The 23,947-nt window shown below is 31.9% G+C and overlaps 2 protein-coding genes across 3 annotated transcripts in view; one reads left to right on the top strand and one right to left on the bottom strand.

Annotated features, from left to right (window-relative positions):
• The window catches only part of Spred (Sprouty-related protein with EVH-1 domain), a 183,182-nt gene that overhangs the window by 102,057 nt on the left and 57,178 nt on the right, over positions 1-23,947 (top strand). The gene's annotated exons all lie outside the window — the stretch shown is intronic.
• LOC140437144 (glutathione S-transferase 1-like) lies at positions 218-22,735 on the bottom strand. Its single transcript, XM_072526484.1, has 3 exons — positions 22,406-22,735; positions 17,471-17,654; positions 218-678 (listed from the first exon to the last, which is right to left on the bottom strand). Exons 1-3 carry the CDS (start codon positions 22,625-22,627, stop codon positions 434-436), a joined length of 651 nt encoding a protein of 216 aa, XP_072382585.1. The 5' UTR covers positions 22,628-22,735; the 3' UTR covers positions 218-433.

Consider the following 23,947-nt stretch of genomic DNA (forward strand, 5'->3'; position numbering starts at 1 on the left):
GCTATTGTATGCTTGTCGGAAATCTATGAAGAGATTAAGGATAGTTAGTTCTATTGAATTTATATCTTTTTTCAAGCCGCTGCCTTAGAGTAAAAATCTGATCTATGGTCGATCTATTTTTTTTTGTTCTATCTTTTGTTTTAACTATATAATATACGATACGTGATTATATACAATTGTAACAGTGTAATTCTTTAAAGGATAATACAAAAAGTAGTTCCATTTTGACATTTAAAATATATTTATATAGGTTTGCACATAACAAAGAAATAAATAAAGGTGGAGCACATAAAGATGACATCAATTTATAGATATAATGATTATTCTAATATATTTGTCATGTCGGCCAAACAACATGTCGCAACATATTATAACTAATACCAATTGCCAACGTTGTGATTATTTTAATCGTAACCAGCAAGTTATTTTGAAATTAAGCCAGTTTACTTTTGATCATTCCGGTGAACATGTCTAGTCCAGCCTGGACTGCTTCTTTGTAATATGGCAGCTGTTCCATATTAGTCATCCATTCAGAGATCTTGGGGTATCTGTTCGAGGCTATTGGCACCACAACATTGCAAGAGGCAACAGTGGTTACTAGACTGAAGTCAGCGATGGTGACGTTATCTCCAGCGGCGTATTTACTCGTTTCTAGTAGTGTTTCCAAGAAACTGTAACCTATAACAATAAAAAATTAATTAATTCTTCCGTTTAAATACAAAATATTGTACAGGTATAGCTTAAAAAAATATATATGAAATTGAGAACAAGACGTACCTATATTTAAATAGTACATCTGCGAATGGTACAGAACGAAGTTGAATCTGCGTTTTTATAATTTATTTTCATCTTGATAACAAAGTTGAAGACATTAACTTAAAAATAAAAGTTTAATTTCAACGTGTTTCAATTCAATAACCTTTATGCAATTTTGAAACTGTTTCAAAATTACGATTTTTCAATAAAATGTATATATTTGCTATGCTAATGACGATGTCAATAGTACTTCCCATATATTTTAATACATATTTCATCTATATTTTAATAAAGCATTGTGGGTTAAAAAGTGTTAAATAATCGTGTAGAACATTCTTAATAGCTCTCTAATAATATCCTTGTCTAATACTCCTCGTTGAGTATTGGATGCTTCTCCGTGTTTCTAGACCGGTAATGAGAGACAGATTTGGCAAATTTTATTTAATAGTGCTTAAGCCCATGTCTAGAAGAACTTTTCATGACCACACTGTTGAAACTTCGTGTATTTGTTATTTGGGTGGAGTCGGACAAATTTTGATCTTAGCGAAGCATGGCAATGGAGCGTTTCTCAAGCTATCAAAAAGTCATGGATTTTATACGAGAAAAAAATTTATAACCACACTGGTAATTTTTTTTCAATCTACAGTTTTTAGCATATAAAAAGCTGAACAAAATTTGTCGGACGAAAAGTTTGGGTCGTTTGACGCTTTGGACAAGCGATAAATCCGAAAGTTATGCAAAAAAATTTACTATCTCACGGCTGATTTTTACAGAATCCATCATAATTTTTATTTAAAATAATGCGGTAACCTTTTTGTCCATATTTTGAAAATATGCGTTTTGAAAATATGAACTGAGCAGATAAAAAGAAGTTTACGAACATGAAAAAAGGTTATGAACAACGTCAGAGAGAAGGGGATGGATGACACTGTGCACAATGTCCAGAAAAACAAAAAACTCGTTTTGGGAAACTCTAATACAAAAAAAATATTTGATATGCGTGTACAGAGTGTTCCAAGATGTTTTTAACAGCCTACAATTCAGGAAGTAATGAATATTTTTTTTGAAAATTGGGAAATGTCAGTTGGACCTACAATACTATCAATTGATTTATATATATACATACATATATATATATATATATATATATATATATATATATATATATATATATATATATATATATATATATATATATATATATATATATATATATATATATATAAGATCTGTGACGCCATTACAATGGAAAAAATTAAATAGATCACGGAGGTGAAGTTTAGGTCAAACGAAAAGCTTTTTATCGCAAATTCAACGGTGCACCACAATAAGGGCATTAATGTTAATAAATACGCTAAATTTTTTCTCTTGTGTTCACTCACTAATACGTGCATTGTAATTTTAAAACAGAATTTTGAAATATAGTGAGTTCATACAGTAGTAATAATGCCTTTTCTAGTCACACCTAATGAATACATAAATATGTTGTTGATTTATGGTGAATGTAGAAAAAAAAATGGTCGAAATGCTCAAGCTTTATACACGGAACGCTTTCCCGAAAGAAGAACACTGTCTTATGTAAACTCCCGAAAGAAGTACCCCGTCGGATGGTCCAAAATTATTAAAATTTGTAAGTACGGTCAAAGCGTAAACTTGTACTTTGCGCATGTATGAATCATAGCCGTTTAGATAATCTACTATCTCTACATACTGACTCTTTCTTTAGCAAGACTATCAGCAATCTCTTTATCAGCAATTCCTTTATGTCCTTACGGGTTCCGAGTTCTTACGGAGTCAGAAGTTATTGACATTACATCTTTAGTACAGCTCAGTTATCAGAAGCCATAAATATATTTATGGTAGAATTGAGGCATTTTTCAGGTAGGTACTCTTGAGCTCACAAATATGTGACACTCCATGTGGTAACTCAGCTTGGAATATTGTAGGTTTATCAATAGTCTGATATCAGTACGAATATTCCTACTCCTTCATGCTTTACTGTACTTGTAAAATTTCAATTATCAGTGAATGACCTGATCCAATTTTTTTATTAACTCATAGATCAAAATACACATGCCGAAAAAGTTCACTCTAGATAGATGCGGTGATAAAACAAAATATATTTAAAAGATTTTAAATAAATTTTGTAGTGAATTTATTAGTTAAAAAAAATAATTTTATTTAACCATATGTCTATAATATTGGTATAAATAAAATAACTAATATAAGGGAAACAATAAAAATTTCGTTATATACACTGGTGTACGATTTTTTTTTTAATCAACCATACGTTATTTTATTATTAATAATTTGAATATCCCGTTTATTTAATGTCGCTTTAGATCAAAGAATTGACTCATCATATTTTATCAATCAATTTGTTTCGGTTTTTTTTATAGACAGATTGCAGTTGTTTATTTATCATCTAAATTAAATGTAACATTCTTTAAACATAGATTAAGTTTTAGAAATAGAAATCAAAACAGATATGATAAGGTGTTGAATAAGCAATAGAGTTAATAATAAACATAATTATCACTAATTATGTAAAGTGACATGTTCTCATAATCACAAAATACGCATTTATAATATTTTTGTATATTTTAGATTAAATAAGTAGTTTACCAACTATAATAAAACACTAACAATTGAACCATTTCAAACCAAAACAAATAATATGATAAGTATTGAATAAACAATAGACTTAATAATAAAAATAATAACTATCACTAATTATGTAAAGTGATATGTTCTCATAATCAAAGACACACAATATGCATTGATTATATTGTTTATACTTTTTAGATTAAATAGTTTACAAATTGTAAAACCTTAATTAAACTATTTCAGTACAACATTAAGAGGTTTTCTAATTGAGGAATCCAGAGCAAATTCTAAAAACCGTTTTATATCATAGATCCACAGTAAATGGAAAAAAATGCAAGACCAAAGACAACGCACATTCAGATATCATCTTTGTAAAAAAAGAGGACAGCTCAGTCGGGTAACAGCTAAAGGGGTCTGTAAATACCTGGAATATGTCTGTTTAGAACGTGACACGAATGTAGCCCCAAAACGGATAATAAACTTAGATATTTTGGACCTACAAATAGATGTAGTATATATGAAAGATCTTTTAATTCGCAGTGTGGAAATGTCTAGAAGGCCAAATAACCACTTTGTAATCTAAAATCTACTATAAATCCAAACGCTTAACTTAAAGCTCCAAATAAATGTCGTATACAAGTTTAAACTACGAGAAAAAGTCAATACATGAAATTTTAGCAATACATGTTAGGGTCTTGGAAAGGTTTCTTGTGTTGGTCAGTATGTAGGAGTTTTTAGAAGACGCGGTTGTTGCAGCTACTGATTGTTTGGCTGGTCTAGATTGAGATGGATTGCTTTCCCTTCCAACTACTTTACAAATCTTGCAATTTCATTTCGTCTGAATTTAACAGGTCTGTCAGAAGTAAACGACGTATGCTTTGTTAATACGTCAACAGGTGGCGTTGGGAGCAAATATAATAATTTATTGATTTTTTTTTAAATATAAAAAATAAATAATAAAATTATTTTATTCAATTGTAAAAATTTGATTTACATTTTCAAAGTAAAGAAAACGTAGTATGAAGCTGCGCGCCAGTCTAAACTATTTTCGGTTCCAACATAGTTTACTAACGGATTGCTTAAAGAAAACAACGTTTTTGTCCTTGAAAATAAACAATTTTCCTTGATATATTAAATATTGCAAATGGACAATTTTAATTTGATATGCATTTTATTGAAACAAAAGAAATTTTAAGAATTCCAGTATTGAGTATTCTTTCCTATGGCAGTGATAACAGGTTGCAAATGACGAGGCATGCTTTGGATCACATTCTGCGGAAGATTGTTCCATTCCTGCACCAATACGTCGCGAAGCCCTTTTGAATTTATTTGGACCGGCACATGACTCCGTAAAAGTCCTCTCATCTTATCCTAAAGATGACCTATGGGAATGATATCTGAACTGACAGTAGAACAAACAAATCTTGTGATTTGAACCTCGTTAAGATACTCAATAACTATCCGAGCAAAGTGGGGCCGTGCACTGCCATGCATAAATGTTGAACTGTCACTGTCATCTCCAAGAATAACCATAATAAACGGTAAAATATAGTCATCTAGAATCTGTGTCAGATACCTGCCCGCAGTCAATGTCCCATTCTCGATAAAGACTTACTCTGTGCGAGCGTGAAACTATACGCCTCCCCATGATATAACTGATCCTCTACCAAATGGAAGTCCCTCAGCAACACATGCTTGAGCAAATCTCTCGCCTGGACGTCACCACGCTCTTACGCGTTTGTGTGAGCTCGTAAAACAAACCCGTATTTCTCGCAAACGCGCAAATCTCGATTCATCGGAAAACAATTTACGACTTCAATCCTATATTGTCCAAGCCAAGTGTTCTCGTGCAAAATTCAATCTGGTAAATAAAGTGTTCACGAGAAAGCAGCGGTCCAGTTACCCTAGTTCGACAAGATAAACCAGCAGCATGAGGTCGCCTCCTAACTGTTTATTACTTACACTTACGTTTACATTTCTCACTTTTTGCAGATGATTTCAAAGAAAAACTGCAGTGACCGTTCGGTTTCTCAAAGCACTAGAAACGACAAAGCGGTCATCTCTAGCTGTTGTAATTCTGCCTCAATCTGAACTAGGTCTTCGAGTAAGCAGCCCGTCCCCATACTCGAGAGACTTACGCCAACGTTTCTCGCAGTTTCGCGCTGACCGTGGCTATCTTCTAACGCCGTCACAACAGAAATTATGCTCATTACAGTACACTGACAGTAACAGTATTGCACAAACAATTTACAATTGACGTTAAAACCACAGAAAGAAAAACTATGCTGATAATGGTTTTTAGGAATTAGAGTAAAGGGCCCTTTTTATCTCAAACGCTTATCGAACCAGCAACAACAACAATTTTTTTAAGCAGTCCAATAGTAAAATATGTTACAACCGAAAATAGTTAATAAAGAATAATAATTTCGGAGTGACCCTAATACTTTATTCAATTTTAAAAATATTTAAATATTAAAAATACAGAATGAAGTCGCGCTAGTCGATTTTACCCTCTATTGTACCATCTTTTTTCTGTAATGATGTCTTTGTATTTTGTATAACAATTTAAAAAAAATTATTCTACAATTATAAAAATTTATAGTTTTATTATCTTTATTTGCAAACATTATCATTTCTCTAAATGGAGAGCTCCGATAAGATACATTGTATAAACGAAAAATTTAATATAACGATTCAACTTTTTCTTTTTTCCGAGATTTAATAAGATATAATCAATATTTTTGCACAGTTTAAAATTTTTCCTAATAGAGTATACGGAGTTTGTTTATTTCTTTTTTCGATTTTTTTCATTTCCAGTTTTGTTAACTTTCTACTTATTTTTTCATTTCTTCTTTTATTTTCCATTTTCTCGAAGAAAAAAAATCATATTTCAGCTGATTCATATTATTTTTTGCTGTCCAAGGATTTCTTAAAACAAAAAGTACAATAGATACGATAAAAATCCACTATTTCAGCTGCCGTATGGGTGCTAAGATTATAGCTATGTAACAGAATGACGCTCACCCCAGATTTTCTCTAGTTGAATATTTTTTTTAAATAGGTAAAAGAAATAAAATAGGACTTACTCACAATCAATTTAATTTTACTACCAAAACGACCGGTTTCGCTTTCTACACTTTGCAAAGCATCTTCAGGTCAAACGGTACAAAGTAAATTAAATGCTGAAATTATAAAAAGCCCATATTAGGGTGCTGTCTTATAAAGATATAAATATGGGCTTTTTATAATTTCAGCATTTAATTTACTTTGTACCGCTTGACCTGGAGATGCTTTGCAAAGTGTAGAAAGCGAAACCGGTCGTTTTGGTAGTAAAATTAAATTGATTGTAAGTCTTATTTTATTTCTTTTACCTATTTGAAATGGACTCACACAAGCAACACATTCATGATTTGAATATTTTTTTAATTTTCTGTTAAGAAGCATAAACTTAGGATAGCAATGTGCAGTGCCATTATGTAGATCATCAATTCTCCAGAAGGAATTACCAGTCTTTCAGAAGGAAGTTTCTCTCCTTCTGCCCTTTAGTTTACCTTGGTATTTGGCCTTATTAATATTTCATTGATCTTAACGCTTCAACATTCGTATTGTGATCCACCCATGAAATCATCAGAAGTCTATATTTCAAAGGAGTTAAATCTTCTTTGCGTCCACGATTCAACTTCATAGTATATGGCACTGTATACGTAACCATTTACTCAATCGGATAATTAGGGATGATAAATCCCCGTTGTAAAGAACGTTTTTGATTTTTATAAAGTTAGCACGTACTTTTTCAATTCTAACTTTTATTTCTATAGTGTACTCGATATTTTCTGCTATTAGTATTTCCAGTTACTTCTTTTCTTTTTCTATGTGCTGGCCTAGAATTGAAGGTCCTGAAATGTTATGTGTGGTCTATCCTATTATATGATTGTGAAACATGGACAAAAACCACAATGCTTAACAAATTAGAAGCATTCGAATTATGATGCCAACAACAGATCCTAAAAATATCATGGGTTTCGCACACTTCTAATGAAGATGTTCTTAAAATGCTGACTTCAGAACGCTTTCCCACAAACATCATAAAGAGAAGAAAAAACGGAGTACTTACGGCCATATAATTAGAGGGCTCAAAAATAGAAGTATAAGAAGAATATTCTCCACTAACTTTAATATTCCATTCAAATTATCGTCTGTGTCATCAACATATTTAATATTGTTAATTAAAAACCCATTCATCTTCATTCCTTTTATTGTTTGTTTCATCCTGTTATTTTACGCTGAATTTTTACTGCTTTCTGTACTGATACTGATTTGTCAGCTTCGTACTATGATATCATTTCAACCTTGTTTTGATCTCTTCAGGTAACGGATAGCTGAATACGAACTGAAACACCAAGCCAACAAACGTCTTCAGAACCTCAGTAGTAAGAATCGAGAGTTAGCTTCTGTCATGATGTGCTTTTTCTGACACAAATATTTTCTTCTGGGAGACAACCAATCTACTCTATTTTTCCATAGTTTGACTGGGATCTGTAGTATCAAAAAATCGCTATTTTTGGTAGACAATTTTTGTTGAAACGTGTCTTATCATGTAAACTTCATCGTTGTTGACGTAAAATCAGCAGCATATTTTACAAACATATACTGGCGCCACTTGTACTTTAACTGTACTTCTTAGAAGAGTTATAAAGGTGAATTATTTTTATCATTTTTGAATATTTAGATAAACAATATTATGTTATGTTAACATCTGATAATAGATTAAAATGTTTAAAAGGTATTTTAAGAAATTTAGTGATTTATCCTTCGGATAATTTTTTTTAACTAGCGTTTCATTGCTTTGCATACCACGTTTTTATCTTAGATTAGTATATAGCTGACGATGAAGCAAACACCTCATTAGGTGTTTTAATTGCAAAAAGTATCTAATCAAACGGCAAACCAACTAATCACACATACTACTTGTCGAGTCCCACCAGTGTTATCGAGAAAAGGAGTACCATCAATTTAAGTACAATATGTAGGGTTATCGGTCACAAGTTTGAGACTAACAGAAAGGTATTTGCTACTTCATCCTTGAAGACGTTTCGTATATGAATCCATACGCATCATCAGTTCATCTAAAATCAGTTAAATGATCATGTATCTATAGAGAAAATAGCTACAGATTTACCTTACAACAGCTGAGTTCATTTAGCGGATTTTCGATGAATTGATAATGTGTATGGATTCCTATACAAAACGTCTTCAATAAAGGATGAAGTAGCTAGTATCCCTTTTTTTTATTCTTCGACTTTTGACCGATAACTCTCCACTGTCACAGTGAACTACATATTTTATACATATACGGTATCTTCTGTTTATGTAAGAGTTTTGGTATTTCTAATAAATACCAGCAAGAAGTAAAGAACAACAAGCCATAAAAATAACGCTGGAGGGAGAATGGGGAGAACGCTGGAAAAAAGACTATACATCAATGAGTTGAATGACGAATGGATTGAATGAATTTACACAAGCAACCTATCTAATAGTAGACAATTTTAAAAAATATCAAAATTCGAAGAAACGAGAGAGATTTGCATACTTGGGGATATTATAAGTCGAAAATCAGCAAACGGGAAGATATGGCTGAAAATTGTTGCTTTGTAAAAGCTGATAAAATGCAAACATGTGTCAAGGGGGCGCAAGAGTAAAGGCCAGTTTATACACGCATGGATTTGCTGGCGCCAGTAGCCACGCCAGTAAAGATTCACACTAAATTTACAGGACAGAATATGTTGGCACGCCAGTTGAATTTTTAAGTTTGCACAGTGGAATATTCTTTTCAATTCTAATTTGTCATGGTCGTTTACACAATAGTAATATGTCAATCGAGGAAATTAAATGAGGAGTTCGTGTAGGGTGTCGTTTAATTCTAAAAAACTAAAAAGTATTGTTGAACAGATGATTAGCCGGTTGGAAAAGAGAAGAAATGATGTGCGGAGAGGCCCAATTTGAATTAGAAACTGGATTGCTACAATCTCCTGGGAATTACATTTTTTACCTCGTGAACTGCTCATTTCAAGTGGCATTTGATAAAATTGGTTAACCACAAATGTAAAAATATTATATTATAAAATATTATCTATATGTTATAGTCAAACTTCGAAACTCCGGCGCTCCTAGGCCGCCATTCCTCAGGTCTGACTTGCGGTCAAACTCCGAAATAAATTGACTAAAAAAATTTTGTCAAACCTAAGAGAGACTAATTTAGTCAGGCAAACGTCGAAACTTAATTTCATGAAATCGGGGTTTGACCAGTCGAAACTCCGTGTTAAATTAGTTTTAATAAAACGTAGGTAATGAAAATTGTGTATTTATTCTTAGGTTACAGTAAGTAATATTAGCCAAAACAGCTTTTAAAAGTTATTCAATCATCACCACCGTCGTTAGAAAAAGAATTTTCAACAGCATTATTTATATCAGCTGATATAACTTTCTACCAAAAGGACATGGCAGAATGAGGTTCGAAAATTCCTAGCTTACTTAAAAGTAATTTAATAACTTTCAACTACTCTTTCTAGATTTAATGGCATAAGGAATTTCTGTTTGGCTTAAGAGGTGACCATTTCTTTCCCCTTTTTAACAGTGTGTGATAGTGATAACATATAGAAAGATCAGAGTAGCTTGACTTGCAGCCCACTCTGCTACCTGTTATCTCTATCGATTTCATTTCTGTTATATTGAAGTCCATTTTGGATTTTATGTACCTCCTAACCAATAGTTTCCAGTCAGGAGTAAACCAGTCCTCGCCTAGGAGAATCACATATCCAAACTTTTCAAATACATATAATGTGATAATCAGTTGGTACTGATCTAATACCCGATCTACTGGCAAATAACTTGTTCTTAATCTTTTTTTCGCGGTACGACCCGTACGAGACATCTTCAAAACTAGCCATTATCGTTATTCACACAAATAAATAAAGAAAAACAATGCACGTTTGTAACACAGATGCTTGGCACTTACTGTACACATCAACTAGAAGCAAACGAGTAAACAACCATGATGAGTCACGTAACATCTATGCGCTCATAGATTGGCAAAGCGGATTTAAGACGCTTTGAAAATAAAACCAGTAGGGAGATGAGACTTTTTAAAAATAAATACAATTGTCAAATCGACTTTCAAATGATAAATAACCCGTTTGGGTGCATAAATCTTTATTTTAGGTCTGAAGAAATCTATAACGTCTTTAATAAAATACAAACATCGAAAAATTGAAATGTTGGATTTAAGACACTTTAAAAATAAGCTCGTCAATTATTATTTATATGTAATTTTGGTTTACCAAAGTATATGAATTTTATTTTAGCTGAAAGATATGAAATGGGAATACCTGGACCGGCATCGTCAACTGTGAAAGAAGATACTGCAATCGGAGAAAAAACTAAAGATGACCATACTGACAAAGCCCCTGAACCATCGTCACTAAGAGAGGAACAAAATTATTTAACAATTGAGATTACTTCTTCAGATGTGGTTTGTTGTATTTGCCAAAAAGAGTGCTCTGGCGCACATACGTGCATAATTTGTAATCAGGTTGTACATGTTGTGTACGCTGACATCACGCTTGGTGCATACCAGGAAGGCTTCGAAAGTAAAGTTATGTAACTTTATGCATGCTTTATGTAACTGTGCATGCGGTGTGCACAGACAGAAAATATAAAAATAAATAAAGAGATGGCGATTGAAGGTCTTCTTGCTCAGGCTAATGTTATGAAGCAATTAATTGAACAAAAATTTCCGCCAATTGCGATTGGAAAAACTGTAATCATACCTATTCCCAGCCTTGATAGAGCCAAAGGAGAGGCTTGAAAAGTTTTGGGTATCATAAGGATAAAATAGTTGACTATTTATACAGAGCAGGGACGACACACGGAACAATAAACACATTTTTTTCGAGGAATCAAATAAAAGAATGTAAAGAGAATTTTCTTAATTTCGCAGATGTACCCGACGTTCAGCTGCCTCTAGAGAAATCAGTGCAAAAGATTTCAAATTTGGGGGGCAAGTCTTTATAAAATGTTACTGCACTAAAAAATGGTTTTCAAAATCATGTAGATGTAAAAGGTCTAACGTATTATGCAATTCTAAATGTCATAATGCCTCACTATGTCAAGAGTAAAGACTAATTTTTTATTTTAATTACGACAATATAAAAATAATAAACATTAAAATTAAAAAATGACATTAATAACAACTAATCTTACAAACTATGACGTTTTAATACCTTATCGGAGTTTGACTGGTCAAACCCCGATCTCATGAAATTAAGTTTCGACGTTTGCCTGACCAAATTAGTCTCTCCTAGGTTTGACGAAAATTCTCTAGTCAAAGGCGGAAAATGGAATTTATTTCGGGGTTTGATTAAGACCGTAAGTCAGACCTGAGGATTGTGTAGCCAAACTAACGAGTGCCGGAGTTTCGAGGTTTGACTATAACATATATATAATAAATAATAATTATAAAAAAATATTATAATTTAAAATAACCACAAAATATAAAGGTTTATACGTGCATATTCAATTTAAAACGCCCATAATTTGCTTACTGGCGCATGAAAAGTTGGAAGATTCTAACTTTACTGGAACAATGCATGCACTTTTCGAACTGGCTCACCACTACACGCCAGAAAATCCATGCGTGTATAAGTCTACACGCCTTAATGGTGTATAATATAAGGGTGATAAGACCGATAGTTAAATAGATATGTTGAAATATAGGAAAGAAAAATATTAAGAAATATTTGGAGTAAAATATAGATGGACTATGAATGAACAGGACAAATAAGACCTACAAGTAGAAGAGCAATATTAAGATCCCATCATAATATGCGTAATAAAATCGCAAAGATTAAGATGGTTGGGATATATAAAGAATTGATATGAAAAAAATGTCAAATGGAAGGTACCAAAAAAAACCTTTAACTAACTTGATAGGAAGAAAGCAACGAAGAGGCCGGCAGAAGATGATGTGAAAAAATGAGAGCAGTAGATTTAAAGAGACGTCGTCACAAACTGAAAAGAGAAGACAATAAACAAGAACGAATGGAGGTAGACGATTAGACAGGCGATGGAAATATTAAGAAAATAATACCTACTAAGTTTCACTTGAACATGTTTCGATCCAGAGATAAAATACTACGGAAAGGAACGGATAGTATACGGATATAGCAAAGTAAATATTGTATTAGTAAGAGAGTAAGAAAAATTTGTTTGGAACTCCTAGGACCTTATTGTTAGTATAGCAACATCAAGTCATGGTCGTACATGGTCAGTAGTGCTAATTTACATAAAAACACACATTTCTTATAATTTTAATAATTTTTCTATGATTTATTTTATAATGATAATATAATCTGAACTAACTCTCTAATACCTTGTCATCGTTTTCTGTTACTTCTAGGATTTTATTTTATTAATTAACTAATAAATAAAACAAGCTTTGTATCTAATCCCTAAACCATCTAATACGGTTCTAATTATTCCCTAGTATCCATTTTTGTGTATTTTGTCCTTTTTATTGTTTTGTTTTCATGTTTAGTTTAAGTGAAGATTAATTTCAAATTAATACTTTTCGAAAAAACAGTTATAATCAATCCTCAAAGTCTGTACCTTACCCTGTATATAGCTTAAACGTAATATATGTTGTAAAAATAATTGTTTTTTTTTGCACAATTTCCGCAGAGTGCCCAGCCTAACTAACAATGTAGGCATGGGAGGAGCTAACTACAACCACGCTGGAAAACGCTCCAATTTCAGCTGCGCGTGGACTCGTGCTAGTCCCGCCTCTCATAAAGAAAAAATCGAAAATTTGAAAAATCTCACATATCTTTAAATTCTGGAGGTTGAATCATTAATTATAAGCGAATTTTCAATTTTATTCTATTTTTATTGTTAATTTTTACGAGGAAGGTTCAAATAAAAGCTCTCTTTGATCGCTTTTGCCTTGAAAACTTGTAGTCACTTAGATGACGTTTGTTACATAATGGATTTGAACAATGGATTGGGAAAGAAAAATTTATTATTATTAATATCAACACCCAATTGACCATCAATCTTCAAGATATCGAAAGTAGAATATGAACATATATTTTAAACAATAAGACCGTTCTGTTGAAATATCTTTCCTTAATTTGGGTATCTACTGTTGTTCAAGTCTAAATTTACTTCTGAAAACGAAGCATGAAAGGACAGTCTTCGAAATGTCGAATTGCTTCTACAAGCAAAAGTTTACGGCAGAACGCACCTGAAAAAAGACAAATAGGTCCTTTATTGTTAAATTGAACCTATAGAAACGTTACTAAAAGTGATAAAGTTAGGATTGCATTTTATTCCTTGTCCTCACCAAATAAAATGTCTGACAAATGCAGAAATGAAGAAAATGTTAATATTTTTTAAGAGAGGAGATCGCAGAGACCATGAAAACTACTGTGGAGTACTAGGAGGGGGAAGAGAAGAGTTAAACACTACTTTAAAACAAATAAAAATAGTCAGTAACAATGTCTGTCGAAACATGAATCTTAGCCGAGAACATTTGCGAGCAATAATTTTTTACAATTTTCGGAGATTATCCCAACAGCAATGTCTCGCTGAAATGGTTTCTGTGTTTGGAATGAAGCATCACACCAGTTAACTATTTCCCGCTGGTATTGCAAATTTCAAAGTGGTCGCTCCAGTCTCAGCGACGAATCCAGGCCAGGTCCACGCGAAACTGAAACCACACAGCAAAACATTAATGCTGTTCGTCAGCTAATTAAGAATGACCTACGTGTAACATACCGGAAGATAGAGGCATCTTTGGGTATTTCAAAGACGTCGTTCCAAAAGATTCTACATCAAAAACTGTCGAAACATGAACAATGTAGAAAAACATTGGAACAGTTCAACAAAGGGAGCTCAAAAAACGTTTATAGTATTGTTAGTGGCGATGAATCTTGAATTTATTCCTACAAAGCGGAAAATAAACGCCTCATCGTGAAACGGATGTTTCACGATTAGGAAAAACCAACAAAAGTAATCAGTTGTCGAAGTGTGTCAAAGAAAATGCTTTAGAGGATCGTAGAACGGTGACTTCTGATTGGTATATAACCGTTTGTTTACCAGAAGTTATCGCGAAACTCCGACAAAGCAACACACAAGGGCGAATCATCCTACATCAGGACAATACAAGTGCTCACACTGCCCAAAAGACAATAGAGTTTTTGGAGTTTCAAAACATCGAATTGTTAAACCATCCACCGTATAGTCCCGACCTTAGTCTTAACGACTTCTTCACGTTCCCAAAGATCAAGAATTCCATTCGTGGCTACATGCAAAACTAAAAAGACAACCCTCGTATAGAAAAAGAAAGAATAAAATGTATTTATTATACTCAATGGTAATAAAGCCACTCATTAATAGTACTGATCAAATTGTCTAATAGAATATTTGGGGGTGCTTTTAGAGTTAAAAAATTTCTTATTGTGTTAAACCCTAAACATTTTAACGCTTATGCAATCTGTTATGATATTCATTAATTTTTTTTTAAACAAGAATAAATAAATGCTTCATTCACCTTGTATTACTTGTAGGTTGCCGTGAAAGGTGCGTTTGATTGTATACCCTTGAATATTACGCTATCGATATCTGTAATCTTGTTTTAATAAAAAAAGTGAGTCATTTATATTGAGTAACGCAAATCATTTTAACCAAATTCATTAATTTCGTCGTATAACATATGATCGTCGACATACATTTATTTGCCAACGTTTACAAACAAAATAGGGCAACTTTTTTTATTATCATATTGGATTGTTTAGATAAAATCAGGTAGGGAACAACTACATGAGCCAACACGTCATTATCCAAAACCTTCGGATTAATGACAGTCACGGAGTATTGGGACAGAAATATGACGGTGCATTAAAAGGAAATCAAAAATTACGTGGAAATGGTTATTTTTGAAAGGCAATAAATAATATACAGGCAAAACAATCTCCCAGAACATATACATGAGAAATATAATGAAAATATACCAAGTTAGGTGCAGGTCCTATATCAGAGTATAAAAATAATTATTTGTCCTTAACAATTTTAAACAATATTAACAGTGCCAATGGGAAACACATCTATGAGGCTATGAAACATTTAAAAGTCTCAAAGAAATTAGTATAGTCAAAATAATTTCGATAACACTACATCATCTGAAAAGCATTAAAATCAAATTCATTTAAAAATATTATCGATCCATGCAAACAAATTAGCTATATAATGGCATTATTTAACACTAAGTTCTCCAATTCCAAATTGAGTGGATAGAACATAACAGGATATATACCACACGCCTTTACTTAGATGTACGTTCATCAACACTCTATGCTTCTCAAAGATAAGTGATACAAGGTACAGAAATACCATATTTTTATACATGTATTATATATATATATATATATATATATATATATATATATATATATTTATATATATATATATATATATATATATATATATATAATAAATGTCGGAAAAGGAGTATGATCATCAATTGGAATACAAAATGTATACACAGGATCTTGCTACTTCATCCTTTCATGAAGATGTTTCGTACCATATTATGTATATATAAAAAATGTTTTCATTAAAGGATGAAGTTACAAGATCCTTTGTTTTTTTCTCCACTTTTTGACCCACAACCCTACCACAATCCTTGTGAACTAAAGATTTCATTTAAATTGATAATCGTTCTCCTTTTTCGATATATATTTCTACGGTTGTCGCCGCCTTCCTTCTTTCAGCCAATGTCTCTAGTCCTTTCTATCCTGCCATTTCCATTGTCTTGTCCACTTCATCCCTCCATGATCTTCGGAGTCTACCTTTTTTTTTCTTTTCTATTGAAAATATTTTTCCGAAATATATATATATATATATATATAATAGCCATATAATAACAGAACAACGTTGATATAATATAATATAATATAACAATGTAATAAAAGTGATAATGCAGTATTATAAATAGCTCTAGGGCTAGGGTCATTGGGATAAGCAGATGATTATAATGACGATACAATCAAAAGTCATCATCATCATCAATTAGCCTATATTTGTCCACTGCTGAACGTAGGCCTCCCGTAAAATTTTTCACCTATTTCTATCTTGTGCTTCTTGCATCCAGTTTGTGGTGATGCGCTTGATATCATCGGTCCATCTAGTCGGTGGTCGTCCTCTGCTTCGATATGCCTCTTGCCTTGGTCGCCATTCCAGAATCTTTCTGGTCCGTCTATCATCCGTTAATCTGGAAACATGTCCGGCCCAAGCCCTTTTAGCCATGGCTATTTTTTCAACTGCATCTGTGACTCCTGTTCTTCTTCTTATTTCTAGGTTTGGTACTTTATCTCTGATGGTAATACCTAATATTGATCTTTCCATAGCGCGTTGTGTAACTCTTATTTTATCTATTGTTCTTTTTGTCAGAGTCAGTGTTTCTGCACCATATGTAAGAACCGGTAAAACGCACTGGTTAAAAACCTTTCTTTTTAAACAAACTGGGATAACAGACTTAAAAATGTTATTCAATCTACCAAAGACAGCCCATGTGAGACCTATCCTTCTTTGTATTTCAGTTGTCTGATTATCTCGGCCTAAGCGAATCTCATGCCCTAGATATTTGTAAGCTATTACTTGATCGATGCTACGGCTCTCAATCAGAATTTTACCGCTGACAAACAAGGTTGGTCATAAATTTTGTCTTTGAGGTGTTAATTTTAAGACCAATTGTTTTTGACACTTTATAGAGCGTGTGCAGCATTTTTGTAGCTTTATCAACAATCAAAAGTAACCACGACATATTCAATAAAAATTAACTATCTTAATAAATAAAATTTCAATGGTCTACGTCTGCAGCTTTATACTAGAAGTGACACAGTATTAGGAACGTTATATGAAACAGCAAAACCTGAAGTACAATAAAACTCCACGCCAAGAAAACTGGCTTGTACCATATATTTTGTATGTGGAATATTTGCGGTATTTTAAACATCACAAAGAAAAACTATTGATTCGTAAATTGTTCACTAACCTTCGATAATTTTGTCTGCCTTGTCTTTGCTAACCATTTTCACGCCTTCTCTAATGATGCCTCTGACGATATCAGACATCCTGGCAAAAAGGATGCCGGCATCGAAGAACAGTCTTTGGTGGATGGTAGCTCTCGTCTGAATGCACTTTGGATAGAGGTCGGTTTCTGGATGATACTTTTCAATCTGAAAATACATTTACCGTAAAAATAATTCTAGATATTTAATATTTAAAGGGTTCTAGATATTTAAGATTTAAAAATAATACAAGTCTAAACGCAGCAGATGAGATTCTAAAAATATTTTGTTCTTAAGTAGATTTATTGAGAATATGTTAAATTGTAAGCAGATAACTAGTCTTAGCTCGAATGATTCTTAATATATATATATATATATATATATATATATATATATATATATATATATATATATATATATATAAATAATTTACTATTTTTATTGGGAATAAGCCACAATTTTACTTTAAAATAAGATTATTTTGACATTTAGAGCAACATACTACAACCAAATTCAAGATATTGAAATGCATGCATCGAAATGTACTAAATTGGGAAACAGAAGCTGATTAATGAAAATACTCTTAAATTAATCTTTTAAGGTTTTAAAGATCACAAATCATTTTTTATATATTCAAGAATATTACCTATAGTCTTCACTGCGTTTCTCCACTCAACTTTTTCATATACTCCTGTTGTTTCCTTCCTTATCACTCTTACCATGAGAGATCACCACTGTTTCGTCTACTTAGTTTCTTCAGACGTTTCTATTCCTGTCCTCTCTTCCTTCTACACGTGGCACCATTCATTTATCCATCTGATGATGCTGGGCCTTTTTGCATGTCCGTACAATTTCAATCGTATTATTTTTTCTAGCAATGGTTTCTCTTATTTCTTTATTTCATATTCTGTATATTCTTGTTCTTAACAGCATCTTCGAAGGAAATCCATCAATGTTACTGTGTGTAATCTTGCTGCTGTGTATTTTGTATATAATTCCGTTTTCTACACCATAGGTCATAATACTTCGCACTAATGTTGTATGTATGTTATATGTTGTAATGTGTATATATATATATATATATATATATATATATATATATATATTATATGTGTGTTTTTGTTTTCATGCTCTGGTGCTTATCTCACTAGATGGGAATCAATTGTGTCATTGCTGTTCGTGTTTTGTCTATCTTTTTTTAATTTCGTTTTCTTTGAAGTTTTGTTGTCATTGTAAACTCTGTAAGCTTTTATTTAGATTTCTCCTTTATTATTATGTTGCCGTTTATACGTAAATCTTTTAACTCTTACTTCATATTGTATTCCTCACCATGTAATTCAAATAGTCAAAGTCCTGCACTATCACAACTTTATCATCTGTCAAGCTTAATGTTTATGTCGCATTTTTTCTTCCATGTTTTTTAGTGTGTTTAAACTAGTAATGAAGATGTGGAACACATCGTCTTATATTAAAACTCCCCATGATTCTCGCTACCATTTTAATGAACACTTCTATATCTTTATACAGATTTTTGTGGTGTGTACTAATTCTTTTGTATTTGCAATTTGTGAATTACTTTCCAGAGCTCTGATTTCGTACTGAGTCGTAAACCTTCCTTAAGTCCACAAACACCATATGCATATCCATTAGAACTATGATAAAACTACTAGGGAATTTAAATTCAATATCCATACAAGTAGAAAAAACCAAGTCATTATTGACGTGACCGCTTGTAAATCGGTCATCCTGCACTTACTTTGTATATATATATATATATATATATATATATATATATATATATATATATAATGTCTACTAACTAAGAGTAAATGACCTTCGGAAACACCCAACAAAATTGTAAAATTCACAAAACAATATTTGACAAATTTTGGTAATTTTTTTTATTTGCAAAGTCTAATAAAACACATGAATACACAGATTTTTGAGAGAGGTTTTTCGAAATACTGAAAAACAACCTTTTAAGTAGTTTCTAAATATTTATAAATGCCAATCCTAAAAATTATACCGATTTGTTATGAGATAGAAAAAGAATGAGATAAAAAGAGTGTTAAACGAAATAGGTGACAAAGGAGGCTAGGTGGGTACAAAGCAAAGGATGTCAAGAACTGTTTAAATTTTGTCCGTTCGATAATATAGAGCATATAAAATTATTAAGAACAGTTAAAACAATAACCTACCAGATAAATGTTAACAGCGTGACTATCCTATAAAACGAAATCTCCGTCCTGCAGTGTAGGTACTGTATGCAAAGGGTTCATTTTCAGGAAATCAGGGGTGAGTTGTTCTCCCGTTGCCAAATTAACAGGAATCAACTCAACATCCAAACCCAGAGCCTTGATCGTTAAAATAGTGGATCTGACGGTAGGACAGACCTCTGCGCAGTGTAATTTGGGAGCCATTTTCTCGATTTTGATAAAACTGTTAGGAAAATACGACTGATCAAGCTTGATGAAAGTGAATTGGTTCTAACCCCACGAAATCACTACAGCAACTTAATGTTTGTTGAAAGTTGGAGCGATCAACGGTTATATAGATAAGGTATCTGTGTATTTTGTTTATAATTTCATTTTCTGCACCATAGGTCATAATACTTTGCAATGTTATATACAGTGTGTCAATTTTAAAACTTAATGGGCTATATCTCACGAACAAAAGCTGATATCGAAAAATGCTTGAAACTGTTTCTAGAATAGTAAGGGGGAACTAAAATGACATGAAAGAGAACTCACCCCCATCAAACTCCTAGGCCCCACCCACCACAACCAAAAAAATTTAAATTGCAAACCCCTACTTTTGATACATCATTGAAAAGACTATAAAAAATGCTATCCAATGGTATAAATAATAATTATACAGGGTGAAGCAATAATTGTGAAACTTTGACTTAAATGGAAAATTTAATGAGGTTTTTGTTGATTCTGTTGATGACCCTGTATAATTATTGATGGGGGTGAATTCTCTTTCATGTCATCATGACATTGTAGTTCCCCTTTACTATCCTAGAAACTGTTTTAAGAATTTTTCAATATCAGCTTTTGTTCTTGAGATATAGCTCGTTGTAAGTTTTAAAATTGACACTCTGTTGTATATATATATATATATATATATATATATATATATATATATATATATATATATATATATATATATATATTGTATATTGTGGTTTTGATTTCATGCTCAGGTGCTTATCTCACTAGATGGGGATCAGTTGTCTAAATGCTGTTCGTGTTTTTTCTATCCTTTTTGTTGTACTTTCTTTTTCATTGAAGTTTTGTCGTCATTGTAAACCCTGTAAAATTTAGATTTCTCCTTTATTATTATTATGTTACCGTTTATACGTAAATCTTCTAACTCTTAGTCCACTATTGTTTGGTATCACGCAACGATATTCCTCACCATGAAATTCAGATGGTCACAGTCCTGCACTATCACTACTTCATTATCGCCAAGCTTGATTTTTATGTCGCATTTTTTCTTCCATGTTTTTTGTGTGTTTTTTAAACCAGTAATGGAGATGTGGGACACATCTTGTTGTATTAAAACTCCCTATGATTCTCGTTACCATTTTAATGAACGCTTCGTTATCTTTATGCCGATTTTTTTTGGCGTATATTAATTCTTTTTGTATTTGCAATTTGTGCATTGCTTTCCAGAGTTCTGATTTCGTTACTGAATCGTAAACCTTCCTTAAGTCCACAAATACCATATGCATATCCTTGTTATTTGAAAGCTCAAACCACGCAACAAAAATTAGAAAGTAAATACATTTTTGAATAACCCTTCAAGTAGAAGAAACCAAGTCATTATTGACCTGACCGGTTGTAAATTGGTCATCCTATCTTAACACAAAAGTCTTTAATATAAAACAAGACACCGCCAATATACATTAACTGCTGTGTTCCACTGACAATCAAACGGAGCACGCTTGACTTCAAGGAAGAACTCTCTGATCTCAAAATCATCCCGACCAAAAATATATCAACAGTCTTCAATTACTTAAAAGGTATAAAATTTTATTATATTATTTAATATAATAAAACTAAAATTATTGTGTATGTAAAGTAACGTAAATATTTGTTTAAATACCTTATAAAAATTGAATGTTATCATAACATGGTACTTTAAAAGACTTATTTATTAGACTAAGATAAATCTAGAAAATAATTTAATTTATATTATAGATTAGTACATGGATTATTGTGACAACATCACGATTAATATTAATATACAATTTTAAAAGTTTTAGATACTTGCTAACATACATACTTGAAACTAAAAAAAATTATTTATTGCTGTAATGAGTTGAAAGAGATTATCTTTGTTAAGCACAATGCCATAAAGATAAATATTTTTTTTTAATTTAACAATTTAAATGTTCTTCCCGTAATATCTAAAAATAGTTAATGAAATCGATTGGCATTTGACGAATTTTAAATGTTTTTACGCATTTATATATGTACATGATCTCTAGCTTTGCCCAGAAAAACTACTAGAAAAAATTATATCAACCCGCATTTACTTTATATATATATATATATATATATATATATATATATATATATATATATATATATATATATATATATATATATATATATATGTATATAATAGAAGCTACTAAATAAGAGTAAATAACCTTCGGAAACGCACAGCAAAATTCTTAAATTCACAAACAATATTTGACAAATTTTGGTAATTTTTACATTGCAGAGATTTTTTATTTGCAAATTATGAGATACAAAAATAATGAGATAAAAAGAGTGTTAAACGAAATAGACATTGACAAAGGAGGCTAGGTGGGTACAAAGCAAAGGATGCCATGAACTGTTAAATTTTGTTCGTTCGATAATATAGAGCATATAAAATTATTAAGAACAGTTAAAACAATAACCTACCAGATAAATGTTAATAGCGTGACTATCCCATACAACGAAATCTCCGTCCTGCAATGTAGGTACTGTATGCAAAGGGTTCATTTTCAGGAAATCAGGGGTGAGTTGTTCTCCCGTTGCCAAATTAACAGGAACCAACTCAACATCCAAACCCAGAGCCTTGATCGTTAAAAGAGTGGATCTGACGGCAGGACTGACCTCTGCGCAGTATAATTTGGGGGCCATTTTCTCGATTTTGTTAAAACTGTTAGGAAAATACGACTGATCAAGGTTGATGAAAGTGAATTGGTTCGAACGCCACGAAATCACTACAGCAACTGAATGTTTGTTGAAGCGATCAACCGGTTATATAGATAAGGTATCTTTTTAATTTACGGAGAATAATGGTTGTTGGTTTGTTTCGAATATTGACGGGAAGCGGAGATTGTGGGGAATGTTGGTTTGGGAAATTTCTATGGGGAAACGTTTGGTTTTGGTGAGATATGGAGCATTATACTTTACTTTTCCGCTGACTAAAATTTACTAAATCATTGCTAATAAGGTTAAAAATGATGATATATGTACACTTACATATTTTTAATTATTATTTCCAAAAAATCATTAATAATTTCTAATCAAGTTTGAAATTGTTATTTTAATATAAGCTCATGACATTTTGTGTGTGATATTTCTAATACTCAACTATTTATGATGCAAAAGTTTAATAGTTTTAAATTGTTCGAAAGATGTTTAAGAAATATTCTTCTGAAACTGATTCTTTATAGATTATTTTTTAACAAATATCTTGTTGGAAATAAACCTAAATTCCAGAATATATCACGGGGTTTGTGCAAAAACTCAAAATTTTCCTCTTTTGACATCTGTATATTTTTCTCTAAGTTCATTTGCCTTCTATAATTTTACGTTAATATTTTCCTATTTTAAAAAACCACAGCCATAAAATTGAGAATACAAAGAACAGTCATATTAGGCCAGTAAAGGAAAACAAGCTAAAAAAATCTTATACAGGTTTTTGAAGCTTTTAAAAACTATATGAGGGGTAGCTGATGACAAATCCTTGAAGATTATGCAGCTGATTTTGTTTTGTTTTCATTTTTGGTTTACATTTCTTGAAAAAATTCATTTTTTGTTAATTATTACTGATTCAATGTTAGTTATTACAGGTTCGATATTAATATTACACATGTTTTCTTCTCTAATAAACCACTGTTCAATTAATTTGTTAGTATGTTCTACAGACCTTGTCCAAGCGACATCGTTATACTTTTGAATTGCATCCTTCCACATACTAAAAACATATTCATCTCTATATCCATACCTGCCAATATATTTATTATAGTAAGTCTTCAATCTGCTCGTACTAATTCCATAGCATTCAAATCTGGTGTCCATGTTCACGTATCAATTCGGCTAGATCAATCCAAAACCGTTTTCAAAATGCTCACGGGTGGACTTAAAGCACTTCTACCGTGAGAAGAAGGTTGAGGGAATTTGGTCTAAGGGCTCGCTGTTCAGCAACAGGACCTTTGTTAACAGCAACACATC

The sequence above is a fragment of the Diabrotica undecimpunctata genome, chromosome 3 (assembly GCF_040954645.1).
Source record: "Diabrotica undecimpunctata isolate CICGRU chromosome 3, icDiaUnde3, whole genome shotgun sequence".
NCBI lineage: Eukaryota > Metazoa > Arthropoda > Insecta > Coleoptera > Chrysomelidae > Diabrotica > Diabrotica undecimpunctata.